Genomic DNA, 18,770 nt, shown 5'->3' with positions numbered 1-18,770 from the left:
GGAGAGGAGAGAGAAAGAGAGAGAAACAGAAAGAAAGAAGAGAAGGAGAGGAGAGAAAGAGAGAAAGAAAGAAAGTAAAAGAAAAGTTGCTAGCATTTACTTATAAAATAATGAAACTGAAGCCTTGTATATTTTTTCTTCCCAGAATCAATAAGCAGCACTTTTAGTCAGCAGCAAGCTATCCTCCCACCTTGGCCTCTTAAGTAGCTGAGACTACAGGCCTGCACGATGCCCAACTTATTTTTTTTTAATTTTTTTTTGTAGAGGTGGGGTCTCACTATGTGGCCCAAACTGGCCTTAAGGCTTGGGTGAAAAAAAAATAAAGCAAAAAAACAAAAAATTTCAAAAGAACAAGAGAAAGAAAGAAAGAAAGAAAGAAAGAAAGAAAGAAAGAAAGAAAGAAAGAAAGAAAAGAAGAAAGAAAAGAAAGAAAGAAAGAAAGAATTTAGAAAGAAAAAGAAAGAGAGGGAGAGAAAGAAAAGAAGGAAAGAAAAGAAAAGAAACGAAAGAAAAAAGAAAGAAAAGAAAAGAAAAAAAGGCTTGGGTGACATTAGCAGAGCAGAAATGGAAACAAGATCTATATTTACCTGCTGGACTGGTCCCCGTCTCCTCTGCTGGGGCAGGCCACGTGGAATTTCCTTGTGCTGCCTGGCTTGACATCTTTGTGGTGGGCACTAGCATTCCATCAGTTGCTGAAAGAAAAGGGCAATAGGAAGGTTCAGCTATCCATTACTTCAGAATGTCAGTTTTTGAGCTTTCTTTACATTGACTGATCTTTCTATTTTGCTTCAACTCAGAGGCTCGAGAGCCCAGCGAGTGAGCTGGACAGCTGCCCAGGTGACCTCCCATCAAACACTAGTCTAACAGGACATGGTAGAAAGCAGACACCAGGCACCGTCACGAGAAAGACTGACAGATCTCAGATGGGAAGGGGTTCATTTTATAAGTAATCACAAATTAAAATGTGACAAGTGGCCAGGCACAGTGGCTTGCCCCTGTAATCTCAACACTTTGGGAGGTCAAAGTGGGAGGATTGCCTGAGCCCAGGAGTTTGAAACCAGCCTGGGTAGGATAGCGAGACACCATCTCTACAAAATAATTTTTAAAATTAGCTGGGCACGGTGATGTGCACCTGTAGTCCCAGCTTCTCTGGAGGATGAAGCAGGAGAATTGCTTGTGCCCAAGAGTTCAGGGTTGCAGTGAGCTATGATCGCTCCACTGCACTCCAGCCTGGATGACAGAGTGAGACTGTCTCTTTAAAAATAAATGAAATAAAATGGAGTAATATCTGTTTACAGCATGGATTCTTAACCTCTTTTTATTATAGGTCCCTTTGACAGGCTTGTGAACCATATGAATTCCTTTATAAATTAAAATAAAAATATAGAATAAAACATAAAATAACTATAAAATATTAGATTACAAAGGAAATAATTGTTGGTAAAGAAAATCTGGTACACGTACACCTTGGAGTACTATGCAGCCATAAAAAAGAATGAAATCATGTTCTTTAAAGCAACATGGATGGAGCTGAAGGCCATCATCCTAAGCAAAATAACTCAAAAGCAGAAAATTAAATACTGCACATTCTCATTTATAAGTGGGAGCTAAACAATGGGTACATGTGGATGTAAAGATAGAAATAATAGACACTGGGACTCCAAAATAGAGGAAGCTCGGAGTGAAGTGAGGATTGAAAAACTACTTATTGGGTACAACATTCGCTGTTTGGCTGATGGGTCCACTAGAAGCCAAACCTCACCATTATGCAGTATACCCACATAACAAACCTGCGCATATACCCCTGAATCTAAAATTTAAAAAACAAAGGAAATGATTATATTGAAATGTTGTTATCAAGATCTTAATAAACAAATGTAATACACTAATACAGGCACTTCTTTAACTAACTCATTAAATAAGATCCATTGAAAAGTCTAATAACCACCATAATTATGAATAAAGTCATACATGATTTTTAAAAGTGCTTGCAACAACTGTCATAGGATATGAAAGTGTCCGGAATTTCTGTTGTTGGCAAAGGCACAGGCACCGCTAGGATTCATGTGGTTTGTTTTGTTACCTCTATTCATCAATACAACAAATGCTAAATTTCAGTTCGAGGTTAGCAAAAATAAAGATGTAGTTTACAAATACTGCATGTTCTCACTTATAAGTGGGAACTAAACCTTGAGTACACATGGAGACATGTGAATTGAGGGTGGAGACTGGGAGAAGGGAGAAGATAAAAAAAAAAATCTACCAATCAGGTACTAGGCTTATTATCTGGCTGATGATGTAATCTGTGCCCCAAGGCCCCGTGACATGCCATTTACCTATATAACAAACCTGCACATGTTCCCTGAACCTAAAATATTTATATTTTCAAATATAAAAGTTTAAAAAATAAAAAAGATGTAATTTATTTCCAGATTCATCCTCAGGACACTTGGGGAAGGAGCAGGGCATTCTTACTTTCAACCAACGAGGTCTTGGCAGGAACTGAAATAGAGCTTGCCCATGTTTCTGGAGAACCCTTTCTTCTGGCTGTGGGTTCTGTGGGAGAAGAGACAGGTAACAAGGATGTCGGGGTCTCAGATGGTATGAAAGTTAACATCTGTGTTTCAGCTGTTGTGCTCTCTTCTTCTGTAGTGGTCTGGCTTGAAGTTATCTCAGGAGGCTTCTCCTGGGACATATTTAGAGTGGATGTTGGAGAAAGTGTCAGAGCTGAAGTCTGAAGATGCACCAATGTGTTGGGCCGTCTTGCCATGGAAGGTCCAAGAAAGAGTGAAGTCTTTCTGGAGGTGGATGCAGTGGGGGAAAGGAAGCTGGTTTCTTTCTCAGTGGGTAGGCTTATGGGAGAGGAACTAGAACCAGACCTTGCTGCTTGACCTGTGCTGAAGAGAGTTGTGAGTTTTGATGCAAGAGAGGTCGAGGTCATAGCTGATGATGCCTTGCTTGGGTCTGGATAAGACATGCTCTCTGAGGCATATCCAGGGTCCCCTGTTCCTGAAGTGGGGACTCTGGGTTCGTGCCCTGCCATAGAATGGGAGGCAGATCCCTCAGGGATTTCAGTAAAACCTGTTGATTGAACTGAGCTTGCACTTATGGCCTTTGTGGAAGTCATCATCCTTGCCCTTGGGTTTTTTTCTGGAGACTTGGACAGTGAGGAAGATGCTGTGCTTGCATCTGAGTCTGGAATGGTGTTCAGGGACTGTCCAGGAGTTGGTAAAGAAGTGGACTTAGTATCCAAAGTTGGGACCTCAGAAAACTCAAAGGTCAAGGTGGACTGTGGGATCCCCCAAGTTGGGGGAGCTGTAGTCAGTGATGCAAAGGCCTTTGATGGGCTTGAGGAAGCAGAGACAGGTGTTAGGAGTCCTGACTCAGCACTGATGGGCTTCACAGGTATCCCTTTGAGTGCTGTTGATTGAGTATCTGTCAGTCTGTTCGTGATGATTTCAGACATGGCTGTAACCTCACCTGGGTTCATGGTCAGAGGGAGATAAGAAAATGTTTTGGTTCCAGTTGAGTGAGTGGACCCACTTCTGATTCCTCCAGAGCTGGCCAAACCCTGGCTTCCTGTGGTTAGTGGCATCATAGATGGCCTCTCAAGCCCAGCTGATGAGTCCACCAAAGCCATTGTCTCTGAGTTATCAGAACTCTGACTGAATACAAGGGAACCAGTAGTTCCTGCAGGCAAAGTAGAAAGTGCCACAGTGGTTGAACCTTCACAAGTTGTGTTCCGTGGAGCAACAATCTTAGAAGGGGAAGTGGAAGGAGGATGGAGTGGACTTTCTGCTACTCCTTGGATAGTGATTCCAGGGATGCTCCTATCTGGGTTACTTACTGTCTTAAGAATCAGTGCATCACCATTTGAGGTCTCTGACATGGTCAGGGTAGTCTCTGGGACTGTGCCAAGACTATCCGAAGTTATAGTCACCAGTGGGGTGGAATCAAAGGATGTAGCTAATGAACTTGTTGGCTCAGTGGCAGTGAGAGGGATGGCTGGAGTGTCCGGGAGTAAAGTAGGGAAGGAAGCTCCAGAGAGAGTCCCTGTACTTGGAAGTTTAGAAGGTGGTGTGGACACAGTTGAAAACAAGATGGTATCTGTGACTGAAATCTTTGAGGTGAGTGTTGTGTCTGAAGTCTCAGTGACTACCAAAAGGCTCTCAGGAGTAGCTGAAGTTTCCCAGCTTGCTCCAGAGGTGGGTGTAGTTGGGGTCTGTGGTGAAGAATGAATGGCTTTGCTTTCACTCATAGTGAGAAGACTGGCTTCTGATGTAGCCCTGGATCCAGTGACCACTGCTGCTGAGAGATGGGGAGTGAAGGCAGTGGCTGGTTCAACAGTTGATGCTGGAAGTGAGTGTGTCTCCCCTGCAGGACTTGTCTTGAGAGAGCCCATGGCAGGTAAGTCAGTAGTACTGCCTACACTGGTCCATGTACCTGGTGCTGGAACAGAAATCACCACAGAATTGCTAAAGGTAGGATTTTGTCCAGCGGCAGTGTTAGTGCTGACCATGGTGCTGAAAGATCCTACTGGTCTAGACCAGGCTAATAGGGCCGAGCTTGTCTCGACAGGGTGGGTGATTGTAAAGGGTGGTAAAGTGGATGGAGTGCCACCCACATTGGAGCCCCCATCAAGAGAATAGGTGTTACTGGAAACAGATGAAGAGGTGGCTGTATTTGTCTCTGTTGTAGATGTGGGCACCTGGGATCTATCTGAAGAGAAGAGAGATGGGGAGGAATTTGCTGTCATTCCTGAGATGCTAGTGGGACTGATGGAGGCTGTTTTAGTGACATCCATAGTTGAAGAAGCTATGGAGGTGTTGATCAGATCAGAAGAACTGCTATCTGAGGGGAGCTCATTTGTTGTCCGTGCGTCAAGGATATCTGAGGTTTTTACTGTAGTTTCATTATCCAGTGAAACTGTGCTGGTCTCTGTGAAACTAGCAGTGAGAACTATAGGGTAAGTGGGTGGAGCAGCAGAGATGATTGTCCGTCTCTCTCCCAGTGTAATGGAGGGACTGGCTCCTGTGGGCTTTGTAGACATAGCCGAACTCATCCAATCCCCAGGAGTAGGTGTCACTCTTGAAGTCAACTCAGGAGTGAGAGATGAAATGGTTCTAAATGAATGAGTTGTCTTTTCTGGGAAATGTGAGACAGTTGTCACTTCAGTATCAGGGGAGGGGGAAAAGGAGACAGTGGAAATACTTTCAGCCCCATCTGAAGGTGTGTCAATTACATCTGATGCTACTGTGGACAAGCCAGGTGGACCTGCGCTGTTTACTGGGATGCTTGTTTCTGTATTAGTAGTTGGATGGGACCCCAAAGAGATTGACACTGTCCATGGATCCTTGTTCATTCTAAAGGAAACCAAAGACTCTGAAGTGGGCAGGGATATTGTCCTAGTTAATTCGGTCCCTGCTGAAGAGGCTGTGCCTAAACTCATGTTAGCAGTACTCTCAGATTTAAGGCCAGAAACATCTGATCTAGAAGTTGTGGCCATTGGAAGAGGGACTTCAGAGCTGGTACTTGCCCCCACAGGAGTCTCAGAAAGACCTGTGACCGAGGATGCATCAGTGCTCAAAGTACTCGGGGCTATATTCTGGGGACCATGGGTCTCTGTTTCTGGATTTCTTTGCTTAGCAGCAGATGTGGATGCAGCTGAAAAGAGTGGAAATTTGGTCGTAGTTGAACTTGGGTTTGAAACCCCAGAATGAGCTGAGGACAGTGCCTCAGATAAACTAGTACCTGGCCAAGTTGTAGTGGGGAGAGATGTAGTGAGGTCCCATAGCCAGGAAGTGATTGCATTCCTCCTACTGATTGTGGAATCCAAGGATTCAAGTGAGGCTGAGGAATATGGAGACGGTGTGCTGCTTCCAGAAGAGACTGAATTCTCATGGGTAGGGGAAGCAGACACTGCCACAGAGTTGATATATGGAGTTGACTGTGTCTGCACAGAAACTTTTTCTGAAGAAACTGCATGTAGTGATTGAGTGGACTGTTCAATTGTGCCTGTACTGGTCCATACAATTGTTGGTGAGGTGATGGGAGAATGAGTCATGGGTGCTGAGTTGATGTCTGGTCCTGAGGTTATGTCTGTAGAAATGACTTCTTCCACTGGAATGGATGAAAAAGGCAATGTTAAGCTTATGGCCCTGTTTCCAGGAGTGGAAGTCAAAGTGGTCTCTGCTTCAGGAGCTGAGGTCTCAGGCGGGGGATGGATTGAAGAAGATACTTCACTCTTCTCTGTGTAAGTCATGGAAGTGTGAGTGCTGGTTCCCATAGACAGGGACTCAGAAGAGGTATCGGAGCCGTTTTCCAATCTGGAGGCTCTAGTGACACCAGTATTCAATGACCTGTCAGTGGCCAAAGTCCCTGCAGAGCTGGTGTGCACCCCATGGCTGAGGTCAAGTGAATCTGTGGTCTTGGGGGCATTACTGAGAGTGAGAGAATGCCATGGTGTCACCTCCATTGATGGAGTTGGAGATGGAAGATCTGTAGAGGCAGTTCTGAGTTTTTCTTTTTCTGTATTTTCAGTGCTTCCCAAGGCTGTGGACATAAGGGTATCTGAGCTGGACTCTGTCCTTGCTGAAGACTTGGAGATGTCTGAGGTCATAACTGTGGTGACCTCCTTGGTCCAAAATGTGCTGCCCCCTATGAATTCCACATCAGGAGTTGTAGGAGATGAGGGTAGAGGGATGCTTGTGCTCATCTGGCTTCCTTCAGCAGAGCTGGGTTCAAGAGAGGAGGAGAGAGCTGTATTTCCCTGTGTGTTCAGCCTTGGGCTGCTTCCCTTACTAGAATCTGTGACTCCTTCAGTAGTTGACTCAGAAAGGACCGAGGAAACTCTTCCTAATGACTGGCTGATGCTTCTTCCTGGAGCACTAGTAACAAGGAGTCCCATTGTCCCAGCCATAGAGACAGTGGCTGTAGAACTGCTTCTTTCCAGTGCCATGTTTGTGGATGTCTCAGCTGGGGAGGATGTTCCTATGGGAAGGTGGGCTGTGCCCAGGGTGACTCCACTACTACTGCTCCCTGTTGCTGTGTTGTCCATGGGTGGAGTGGATTGAATGTTTGTTGGGCCAGTCTCAGTCTCTCTGGAGAGTGTGTCTGTAGATGGTTTCCAAAAAGTTGTTGCCTCAGAGGAGCTTCTCCCTTGTGTCCTGAGCTCAGGGTAGACTTCAGTAAGATGGGAAGGGGATGCTGAGGCTGGTATAGATGTTTGATCTTTGAGTAACTGTGTCACATGAGTAGGACTCATTGTTGCAGAAAGGGTGTCCTGTGCTTGTGTTGAGTGTTCAATCACACTGGTCCACGTGGTTGTCAGTGGGGTGATAGGAACAGTTGTTAAGTCCCCAGTTGTGCCCAAACTCCTGATTCCTAGGTGCTGATCCAACGTGGTTGAATCTATATTTCTAATGGCACTGGTATCTGCCTCTGACTTTGAAAGTTCATGAGAAGGTGTGGACATAGGTGGAAAAATAGCAAATGTACTCATGGGTGAACTTGGACTTGAAATATCAAGGTCTGTTGAAGCCATTTCCTCTGTCAAACTGGTACTCAGCCATGTTGCCATGGGGAGAGTGATTGTGGTCTGCTCACTGGTAGCGAGGACCAGGGGTTCCCCCGGGACATCAGAAGTTAGTTCCAATGTGCTGCTTCCAATGGTAGGGGAGGTAGGCATTACTACAGAGACAGGACCTGGAGCTGACTGTGTCTCAAATCCAGATGATTTTTCTGCCAAATTTGTGTAGTGTAATTGAGTGGAGTGTTCAGTTGTGTCTGTGATGGTCCATGCTTTTGTGGCCAGACTGGTGAGATTGGGTGAACTTGAGATTTTAGGACTTCCAGAGTAAGCAGCTGGGGTGCTGGACTCTGTCTTTGGATGGTTTTCTGTGGTTCTGAGTGTCCTCACTGAGTGGGGTGTAGAGACCTGAGCTGAATTTGTATCCTTAGGATCCGTAGTGGTGATGTAGGTGGTGGGGGCCCAGGTACTACCAGTGTTAGTCTCTCCAGGAGCTGTCATCTCAGGTGAAGACCCAGAAGAGTAAGCAATTTCATCTGTCTTCATTCTGGCTGTTGATACATGAATGTGGGTCTCTATTGAGGGGAAGGTGAGAGGTGTGTAAGAGCCAGTTTTTACTACTGAAGCCATGGTAAAGTTGATGGTGCTTGGACTTTCTGAACTAGCGTGTGCTCCAAGGTGGATGCTGGGTGTGTTTGTTGATTCAGGGTAGGTGCTGAGGGTCGGGAGTCCCCCTTCTGATGCCTCCATTGATGTGGCTGGAGATGGAGTGTCCAAGGGAACCAGGGCGCTTTTTCCTATGGCACCACTTGTTGGAATATTACTTGGTGTCAAGGAAGTCGTGGAAGGTAAGTTGGGCATGTTCCATTGACTAGTTTCAACTGTGTCCATTATCATGCTTGTGGTGACTCTCTGAGTTGAAAATGTGGAGCTCATTGTGACTTTGGGGGTAGGAAAAGAAGGAGATGAGGACAAGATGCCAAGCCAGGTGCTTCTAGCAGAGCCAGGATCAGGAGATAGAGGGCGAGTTGCAGTCATTTGTGGAGTCAGAGCTGAGCTTGTTCCATCTCTAGGTATTGTAATTTCTCTAGATGTTAAATGATAGACATCGTCAGAAAACGTGCCAATCAATTGGCTTGTCCTTCCTGGAGTGCTTGAGCCAGCAGCATCCATGGACTGAGATGGAGATACTGCCATTGAGACACTTTCTTTGGTCATGGTAAAATCCGTAGATGTCTCAGAGGAAGCTGTGGTTCCAATGGGCAGATGGGTTGTGTCCAATCTTCCTTCAGTAATGTAGCCCTTTCCAACTGGGATGCTGGTAGAAGCCATAGCCATAGTGCCTGGGCCATTCGTGGTCTCTGTTGTGAGGATGGTTGTTGATGGTTCCCTGATAGAAGTTGCTTCCGTGGAACTAGTTACTGGAGAAGTGAATTTAGAGACCATTACAGTAGCAGAGAGAGAAGTGGCAGAGGTTGAAACAGTGGGTGTTGCTGAAGGTAACCCTGTCTTGAATCTGGGACTAGTCTCTGGCCAAGTTGTGCTTTGGGGTGCAGCAGAGTCACTAAACATGCCTGTATTGGTCTGTGACATTGTTGCTGTCCCAGAGAGGTGAGATATTTTAGGAAGAGCTGAACCGGTTGAGTTTGTAACTGAGGTACTGCTCTTGGCTCTGAGCTCACTCACTAGGTGGGATGAAGAGAACTGAGCTGAATGTGTAGTCCAGGTGTCCACGGTGGGGAATACTGGGGTGGAGACAGAGGTGCTGGCCAACGTGCCAGCACTTACTCTGGAAACAGAAGTCTCAGGTTGAGATACAGATGGATTCAAAGTTTCCTCTGTTTCTTCTCCACTGGTAAATAGATGAGTGGAAGGAGTAGATGAAGAAAATGTGGTTTTCACTCCAGAGACACTTGGGAGGCTGAGAGTGCGAGGACTCTCTGACCATTCTGAAGCCAGTGTCCCAGCTGGGTGGATGCTAGGTGAGTCTGTAGTCTCAGCAGAGGTGCTGAGGGTGAGGACACTCCCTGCTGTCCCTTCCCCTGATGGAGATGGGTGAGTCAGAGAGGAAGTTGCATTTCTGACTCTTTCAGGACTTGTTGCTGCATTATTTGGGGTCATGGAGAAAAGAATGGCTGAGCTGGGTTTTGTCTTTGTTGAGATTTCAGGAGTCCCTGTGGTCATAGATGAGGTGACTTTGTGGTGTGAGAATGTGCTGATTGCTGACACTTTATCCTCAAGAACTGAAGCAGATGACAACAGAGGAATGCTGGTGCTTATCTTGGTGTGTCCTGCAGAGTCTGGTTCAGGGGAAGAGAAGGGATGTCTAGTGTTTAATGGAGTCAGTCCCAGGCTGGTTCCTTCCCTAGAAGCTGGGGACTCTAGAGATGATGTCTCAGGGATGACAGAAGAAACCATTGTATATGATGTATATGATGGGTTTGTCTCTCTTGGAGGACTTGAGCCAGCAGCCGTCTTGCTCACTGCTGGAGACATGGAGATTGGGACACCGTTCATGGCCAGAGTCAAATCTGCAGATGTCTCAGATGACGCTGTGGCTCTGGTGAGTGGGTGGGTTGTGCCCTGGCTTCCCCTGGTGCTGCTGCCTCCTGTCATTGAAACCCCAGTGGGAAGAGCAAACTGATGGGTGGTTGGGCCAGCTGTGGATTCTCCAATGAGTGTGTTTGCAGATGTTTCTTCAAGCCAAATCCCTTTTGTGGAGCTGGTCTTCAGGGTGGTGAAGCCAGAGATCACTGAGGGAACAGAAGTGGTGACAGGGGCTGCCACACTGGTTGATGCTGGGGGTCTCTCTGTTTTCATGCTAGGACTTGTCTCCACCCACTGTGTGTACTGGGGTTCACTAAATTGCTGAGCTGTGCTTTCACTGGCCCACGATGATGCTGTTGAGGTGTTGGAAGTGGTTGCCCTCAGGATGTCAGAGCTTCCGTGGGCAGCTGTGCTGGAACTCTGCCTCCCAGAGGTGCTGCCTGTGGTTCTGAGCTCTCTTGTTGAGTGGGATGAAGAGACCTGAGATGGACTTCTGATCTTGCTGTCAAAAGTGGTAAAACCTGGAGTGGGGACCAAGGTGGCAGTCATTTCAGTCTCTTCTCCAAGAGCAGAAGTCTCAAGTGGAGTCACAGATGTATTCAAAGTTCCTTCTGTTTCCTTTCCACTCGTGGAGTGATGGGTGTTGGTCTCCTCTGAGACTAAAGTGGGAGGTGGAGATGTGGTTGTCAGTGCTGAAGTGCTGGTGCCACCAAGGGTACCTGGACTCCCTGACCATTCTGAAGCCAAAGTCTTGGCTATGTGGGTGCTGGGTATATCCGTGGTCTCAGCGAAGGCACGGAAGGTAAGGATAGTCTCCGCTGTCTGCTCTGTGGATGTAGATGGAGTCCCCAGAGAGGAAATTGTACTTCTGACCCTTTTGGCACTTGTTTCTGCATTGCTTAGTGTCATGGAAAAAGGGATAGCTGAGTTGGGCATGGTGCTGGCTCTGGCCTCAGGCACCCCAGGAGACAGAGGGGAGGTGATACTCTGGCCTGAGAATATGCTGGTCTCTGATATTTTATTATCGAGAACTGAAGCAGATGATGACAAAGGCCCGCTGGTACTTATTCTGCTGTATCCTGTGGAGCCAGGTTCAGGAGAGGAGAAGGGATATCCAGTGGTTGATGGAATCAGTTCCAGGCTTGTTCCACCTCTGGAATTTGGGGTCCCTCTAGACGATAAGTCAAGGAAGGAAGAATAAACTGTCCCAAATGATGGGTTTGTCCTTCCTGGTGTATGTGAGTCAGTAACTGTGGTCTCAGCTGGAGTCATAGACACTGGGACATTTTCCTTGGATGCAGTTGAATCTGCAAATGTTTCCATTGGAGATGTGATTTTTGCAGGAATATATCTTGTGTCCCAGGGGGTCCCTGTGCTGTCACCTTCGGTTGTTGAGGTCTCAGTGGGGACTGTGTACTTCTCAGTGACTGGGCCACTTGTGGTCTCTACAGTGAGTGTGTATGTAGATGCTTCTTTGGTAAAATTTCCTTCTGTGGAACTGGTCTTGGTCCTTGGGTAACTCAATCCTGAAACCACGCTTGTAGCAGGGGAGTTCCTAGAGGGAGTTCCATTGACCTGGGGACTCAGCGATGGGCTGGTTCTTTGCTCGGAGTGTGCAATTCCTCTAGAAGTTGACTCAGGGAGAGCAGAGGACATCACCCCCAAAGACTGGGTGGTTCTTCCCACGACCGAAGATGCAGGACTGGCCAAGCTCTTAACTGGGTAAGTAAAGGGCAGAGTATGTTCCATTACCACGATTGCACCTGTAGATGTCTTAGGTGACAAGATGGCTCCTGTCAGTCCTGAATCCATTTCCGGTGTGGCTTTAGTGCTCCTGCTCCCTGTCATCAAGGAGTGGGTGGGAGAAGATGACCCAGGAAGGCCTGTGGGTTTCAGCATGGACAGGTCAACATTTGCCTCTGGATGGAGGTCTAAGAACAATCCCTTCAGAGAGGGTGGTCTCTGCAGAGCTTCTGAGCTCCCTGAAAACTCCAAAATTTCTCAGGGTGGGAGATATGGCTGGGGTCCCTGCATTTCACCTGGAAAACCTGTGTCTAGAAGAGCTGCTGTATGTATGGAGGTTGGGGGAATTGTGCAACCCTTCTGATTGAGAAGACTAAATCTCAGGGAGAGAAAGGAAAGGATAGTTCAACCACAGACAATTTCCTCAAACAAACACCTGAAGATCTCAATTCTTCCCTTTAAACTTTTTAACGGATTCTCAGTGTCTGCAGAATAGAATTTCTTAGTGTATCATATCTTAATGATCCTCTCTCTCTCTCTCTGTGTGTGTGTTTGTGTGTGTGTGTGTGTGTGTGTGTGTGTGTGATGTCTTAGAAACCAAGATCCAGGCTGGGCGCAGTGGCTCATGCCTGTAATCCCAGCACTTTGGGAGGCCGAGGTGGGAGGATCTCCTTAGGCTAGGAGTTCGAGACCAGCCTGACCAACATGGAGAAACCCCATCTCTATTAAAAATACAAAATTGTTTTTAATTTTTTAAAAATAATTTTAAAAAATTTTTAATAAAAATAAATATTGGGTGTGGTGGCATGTGTCTGTAATCCCAGCTACTTGGGAGGCTGAGGCAGGAGAATCACTTGACCCCGGGAGGCAGAGGTTGTGGTAAGCCAAGATCACACCACTGCACTCCAGCCTGGGCAATAAGAGCTCTGTCTCAAAAAGAAAGAAAGAAAGAGAAAGAAGGAAGGAAGGAAGGAAGGAAGGAAGGAAGGAGAAAGAAAAAGAGAAGAGAGAAAGAAAGAAATATGAAAGAAAGAAAGAAGGAAGGAAGGAAAGGAAAGGAGAGAGAGAGGAAGAGAGAAAGAGAGGAGATAGAGAGGGGGGAGGGAGGAAGGGAGGAAGGGAGAGAGGAAGAAAGAAAGGGAAAGAAAGGGAGGAAGGGAGGGAGGGAGGAAGGGAAAGAAAGAAAAAAAGAAAGAAAGATGCAGATGGAATCCCTACCTACAACCCCATGAGATGGAGCTAACGCTTGGTGTGTGATACTGGCAGATGCTAAGGCTCTTGAATTGAGAAGTGGAGGTCAGAGAAGACACGGCACTTCTGTTCAGATCAGAGCAGGGGCCCACAGATGCACTCTCAGGAATCAGTGGAAGTTGCTCTTGATTAAAATCTCATGACCCTGGCCAGCCAGGCGCGGTGGCTCATGCCCATAATCCCAGCACTTTGGGAGGCTGAGGTGGGCGGATCACGAGGTCAAAAGATGGAGACCATCCTGGCTAATATGGTGAAACCCCATCTCTACTAAAAATACAAAAAATTAGCTGGGTGTGGTGGCGCATGCCTGTAATCCCAGCTACTCGGGAGGCTGAGGCAGGAGAATCACTTGAACCCGGGAGGCGGAGGTTGCAGTGAGCCAAGATCACACCACTGCACTTCAGCCTGGGCAACAGAGCGAGAGTCTGTCTCAAGAAAATAATAAATAAATAAATAAATAAATAAATAAAATCTCATGACCCAGAGGGTGAAGAGAATGAGGTTGAATCGTGTAAAGTTCTAGTGATGGTGATTTAGGACAGAAGAGGAAAAAAAAAAAAAAAAAGAATTTCCTGGCAGCTCACTATCTCTGGCTGTTTTTGTTGAGGGAAAAGTGCAGGGAAGATTTTTCACTTTGGGCATTGCTATGATTTGAATGTCCCCTCCAAAACTGTGCTGAAACTTAATCCCCAGCGTGGCAGTATTGAGAGGTGGGGCCTTTAAGAGGTGATTGAGTGATGAGGGCTCTGTCCCTATGAATAGATTAATCCATTCTTGACGAATCCATGGATTAGTGGGCTATCATGGGAAGGGACTTGGTGGCTTTAAAAGAAGTTTTAGGCCAGGCATGGTGGCTCATGCTTGTAATCCCAGCACTTTGGGAGACTGAGGCGGGTGGATCACTTGGAGTCAGGAATTCGAGACCAGCCTGGCCAACATGGTGAAACCATGTCTCTACAAAAAATACAAAAATTAGCCAGGCATAGTGGTGCATACCTGTGGTCCCAGCTACTCGGGAGGCTGAGAGAGGAAAATCACTTGAACCCGGGAGGTGGAGGTTGCAGTGAGCCAAGATCGCAGCACTGCACTCCATCCTGGGTGACAGAGTGAGACTCCATCTCAAAAAAAAAAAAAAAAAAGAAAAGAAAAGCTTTAAAGAGGAAGTGAGACCTGTGCTACCACATTAGCACACTCAGCTGTCTTGACATGTGATGCCCTGTCTACCTCTGGATGCCACAGAGCCCCCACCAGCAACAGGGCTCTCACCAGGTGTGCTTCCCTGGATTTCAACTTTCCAGCCTCCATATCTGCAGTAGATACATTATTTTTCTTTGTAAATTACCCAGTTTCAGCTGTTCTGCTATAAGCAATGCAATACAGACTAAGATAGGCATGGCTCATGGATTTCTCTCAAGATGAGGCCCACCTTGGTTCTAAGCTACCTCTCCTAGGAATTGAGTTTTTCCCTAGGTGGGTGGGGTAAGTGAAACTATAATTCATTCCTCATGCTTTCCCCATCTTCTTTTCTACTCAGGAGCTACCAATTTTATCCAGGTCAAAATGATTCAAGAACCACGTCCTTTGCCCACTTTTAAATGTTTTTTATTTGTTTGTTTTGTTTTTTGCTTTTTTTTTAAATGATAAATTTGTTTATGTTTCTTTTTTTTTTTTTTTTTTTGAGGTGGAGTCTTGCTCTGTCACCCAGGCTGGAGTGCAGTGGTGCAATCTTGGCTCACTGCAACCTCCACCTTCCGGGTTCAAGCAATTCTCCTGCCTCAGCCCCTGGAGTAGCTGGAATTACAGGCATGGGCCACCACACCCGGCTAATTTTTGTGTTTTTAGTAGAGATGGGCTTTCTCCATGTTGGTTAGGCTGGTCTCGAACTCCCAACCTCAGGTGATCCGCCAAAGTGCTGGGATTACAGGTGTGAGCCACCACACCCGTCACGTTTCTTTTAGATGCTGGATATTAGACCTTTGTCAGTTGCAAAGTTTGTAAAGCTTTTCTCCCATTCTGTAGGTTGTCTGTTTACTCTGTTGATAGTTTCCTTTACTGTGCAGAAGCTCTTTAGTTTAATTAGGGGCCTATTGGAGGGTGGAGGGTGGGAGGAGGGAGAGGATCAGGAAAAATAACTAATGGATCCTAGGCTTAATACCTGGGTGATGAAATAATCTGTAAAACCAACCCCAATGGCAAAAGTTTACCTATATAACAAGCCTACACATGTACCCCTAAACTTAAAATAAAAGCTAAATTTTAAAAAAGAAAAGTCTTCTGATCCCAAATAGAACAAATTAGATGCAAAAAAGTGCTATGAGATATATACATTATTAGCTCACTCTTCTTCTGAACTAAGAGTTCCTGCTGGGCGCGGTGGCTCACACCTGTAATCCCAGCACTTTGGGAGGCCAAAGCGGGTGGATCACCTGAGGTCAGGAGTTCGAGACCAGCCTGGCCAACATGGTTAAGCCCCATCTCTACTAAAAATACAAAAACTAGCTGGGCGTGGTGGCGGGTGGCTGTAAGTCCAGCTACTCGGGAGGCTGAGACGAGAATCACTTGAACCTGGGAGGTGGAGGTTGCAGTGAGCCAAGATCGCACCATTGCACTCCAGCCTGGGAGACAAAGAGCAGAACTCCACCTAAAAAAAAAAAAAAAAAAAAAATCTTTCCAAGAGAGTCCTGAGGAGAGCAGATTACTTGAGGTCAGGAGTTCAAGACCAGCCTGACCAACGTGGTGAAACTCCGTCTCTAACAAAAAATACAAAAATTAGTCGGGGGTGGTGGCAGGCGCCTGTAATCCCAGCTACTCAGGAGGCTGAGACACCAAAATTGCTTAAACTCGGGAGGCAGGGGTTGCAGTCAGCTGAGATTGTGCCACTGCACTCCAGCCTGGGTGACAGAATGAGACTCTATTTCAAAAAAAAAAAAAAAAAAAAAAAAATCAGGGGTTATAGGCTGGGCTTCCTGTCCTCCAACTACTCTGGATTAGAATCTCAAAACAAGATGAAGATTAGAATTGCATACTTGTACATGGTCATAAAGCTGGAGGTTAAATAAAAAGTTAGGGAGCCCTGTAGCTGGGGAGCAAACTCCAACACAGGCGTCCCTTTCACTTCCCCTATGGAAAAGATCAAAATGTTCGTCTCCAAAGAGATTAACAAAGCTCCAGGAGACCATAACAATGTGGAGGAGATGAGATTGGAGCATACCTGCACGACTGATTGTTGATTTTTCCACCAGAGGGCTGCTTGTTGGCCGTACTGAGGTTCCATGTGGGGATGCCGAACTCCCCCCAGGCTCGTGAGTTCCTGCGAGGAGAAAAGGATGGAAAGAGCACCTAAGTAAGGAAGCTCAGAACAGGGCATGATGGTTCACACCTGTAATCCCAGCACTTTGGGATGCTGAGCAGGAGGATCACTTGAGGCCAGGGGTTCAAATCCAGCCTGGGCAATATAGCAAGACCCCATCTTTACAAAACAATTTAGAAAATTAACCAGGCGTGGTGGTGCTCGCCTGTGGTCCCAGCTACTCGGCAGGCTGATGTTGGAGGACCACTTGAACCAAAAATTAGCCAGGCGTGGTGGCATGTTCCTGTAATCCCAGCTACTTCGGAGGCTGAGGTAGGATAATTGCTTGAACCCAGAAGGCGGAGGTTGCAGTGAGCTGAGGTTGTGCTATTGCACTCCAGCCTGGGTGAGAAGAGCGAAACTCTGTCGCGAATAAAAAAAAAAAAAGAAAGAAAGAAAGAAAGCACGATTTGTAGACCAAAAAGGAATTGGGAAATTGGGGATGATAGTAGGTGAGGCATTCCAGGTTAAATAATGGCTTTGACCCTGAGAACATGATACAATGGGAATCCTTCTACCATCTTCACAGATTGTTTTGCAAATAGAGCATCAGCATGGGTGGAAGTAGCTACACCGTCTACATCGCATTGACTCAGGAATAGCACAGGAGACTGTCCTCAATGACTGAATCACTGAGCCAGGAGTAGCTATGGTCTCAGCTGGGAGAACCCATACTCATGGCTATATTCATGACCTTGGGAGGCTGCAGTTGTGAATCATGTGGATCCACTATGTGGTGTGGCTGGTGTGGATTTTGCAAACTCTGCTCTGGGTAGACGTGGCCTGGAGGGCAGTGGAGGTGGCTGTGGTCTCCACGGTGATGACTGCTGTTGACATCTACCTTGCAAAGGTCGCTTCAGTGATGCTATTTGTTGGGCAGTGCTGGGCTGGTTGGTTCCTCTGGTGACGACAGGCTTTCTGGTGCTTTGGGCAGCCAGGCTGTCACTGATGTCACACCTTTGGGGTGTTCCTTTCAGTACGGAATGTGCCCTGATCTTTTCCTGTTGCATCACTGTCTTGTCTACTGGGTCAAAACATTAGCAGAGAAGATGCTACATGCAGGTGCTATGTGGAGTGACTTTTGTCCTCACCACAACCTGGGAAGACAAGTGCTATCCTTCCCATTTTACAGCTGAAGAAACTGAAGTCTAAGGAGGTGAAATGACAAGGCTCAGGTCCCAGAACCAGGAAGTGGCAGAGTTAGGATTTTTTTTAGAGAGTTAACAATATTTTATTTTTTGAGACGGCATCTTGCTCTGTTGCCCAGGCTGAAGTACGGTGGTGTGATCTCAGCTCACTGCAACCTCTGCCTCCTGGGTTCAAGCAATTCTCCTGCTTCAGCCTCCCGAGTAGCTGGAACTACAGGCATGTGCCACTATGCCTAGCTAATTTTTGTATTTTTAGTAAAGACGGGGTTTCACCATGCTGGCCAGGCTGGTCACAAACTCTTGACCTCAGGTGATCTGCCCGCCTCAGCCTTCCAAAGTGCTGGGATAACAAGCATGAGCCATTGCACCTGGCCGAGTTAACAGAATTTTCTTTAGAGAGTTAACAATATTTTTAAAGTAAACAATATTTAAACACTATGATATAAAGTTAATATGTTGTTTTTAGAGATGGGGTCTTGCTCTGTTGCCCAGACTGGAGTGCAGTGGTACAATCTTAGCTCACTGTAGCCTTGAACTCCTGGGCTCAAGTGATCCTTCTGCCTCAGCCTCTCAAGGAGCTGGGACTACAGGTGGGTGCCAATATGCCCAGCTAACTTTTTTAATTTTTAGTAGAGATGAGGTCTCACTATGTTGTCCAGACTGGTTTTGAACTCCTGGCCTCAAGTGATCCTTCTGCCTCAGCCTCCCAAAGCACTGGGATTACAGGCACTAGCCACCACACACCACACACAGCCAGAGTTAGGATTTATTATTTTATTTTATTTATTGATTGATTTTTTTTTTTTGACATGGAATCTTTTTCTGTCGCCCAGGCAGGAGTGCAGTGGCATGATCTCGGCTCACTGCAACCTCCCCTCCTGGGTTCAAGTAATTCTCCTGCCTCAGCCTCCCAAGTAGCTGGGATTACAGGCACGCACAACCACACCTGGCTAATTTATTTTATTTTATTTTATTTTATTTTATTTTATTTTTTTGAGATGGAGTCTCACTCTGTCGCCTAGGCTGGAATGCAGTGGTGGGATCTCAGCTCACTGCAAGCTCCACCTCCCAGGTTCACGCCATTCTCCTGCCTCAGCCTCCTGAGTAGCTGGGACGACAGGTGCCTGCCACCACACCTGGCTATTTTTTTATTATTTTATTTTCAGTAGAGACACGGTTTCACCATGTTAGCCAGGATGGTCTC

General features: G+C 46.5%; 1 protein-coding gene across 1 annotated transcript in view; it reads right to left on the bottom strand.

The window, feature by feature from the left end:
* Positions 1 to 11,974, bottom strand: part of MUC16 (mucin 16, cell surface associated) — a 132,472-nt gene extending 120,498 nt beyond the window's left edge. The window contains exons 1-2 of the mRNA XM_030821778.1: positions 2,476 to 11,974; positions 588 to 692 (exon numbers count right to left, since the gene is read on the bottom strand). Coding sequence (XP_030677638.1) covers positions 588 to 692; positions 2,476 to 11,974 — 9,604 coding nt within the window. The remainder of the gene's footprint in view (positions 1 to 587; positions 693 to 2,475) is intronic.
* Between the last annotated feature and the right edge of the window lie 6,796 nt (positions 11,975 to 18,770).

This window comes from Nomascus leucogenys, chromosome 10, assembly GCF_006542625.1.
Source record: "Nomascus leucogenys isolate Asia chromosome 10, Asia_NLE_v1, whole genome shotgun sequence".
Lineage (NCBI taxonomy): Eukaryota > Metazoa > Chordata > Mammalia > Primates > Hylobatidae > Nomascus > Nomascus leucogenys.
The sequence above is the reverse complement of the archived record's forward strand: the minus strand, read 5'-3'. Positions and strand labels throughout refer to the sequence as shown.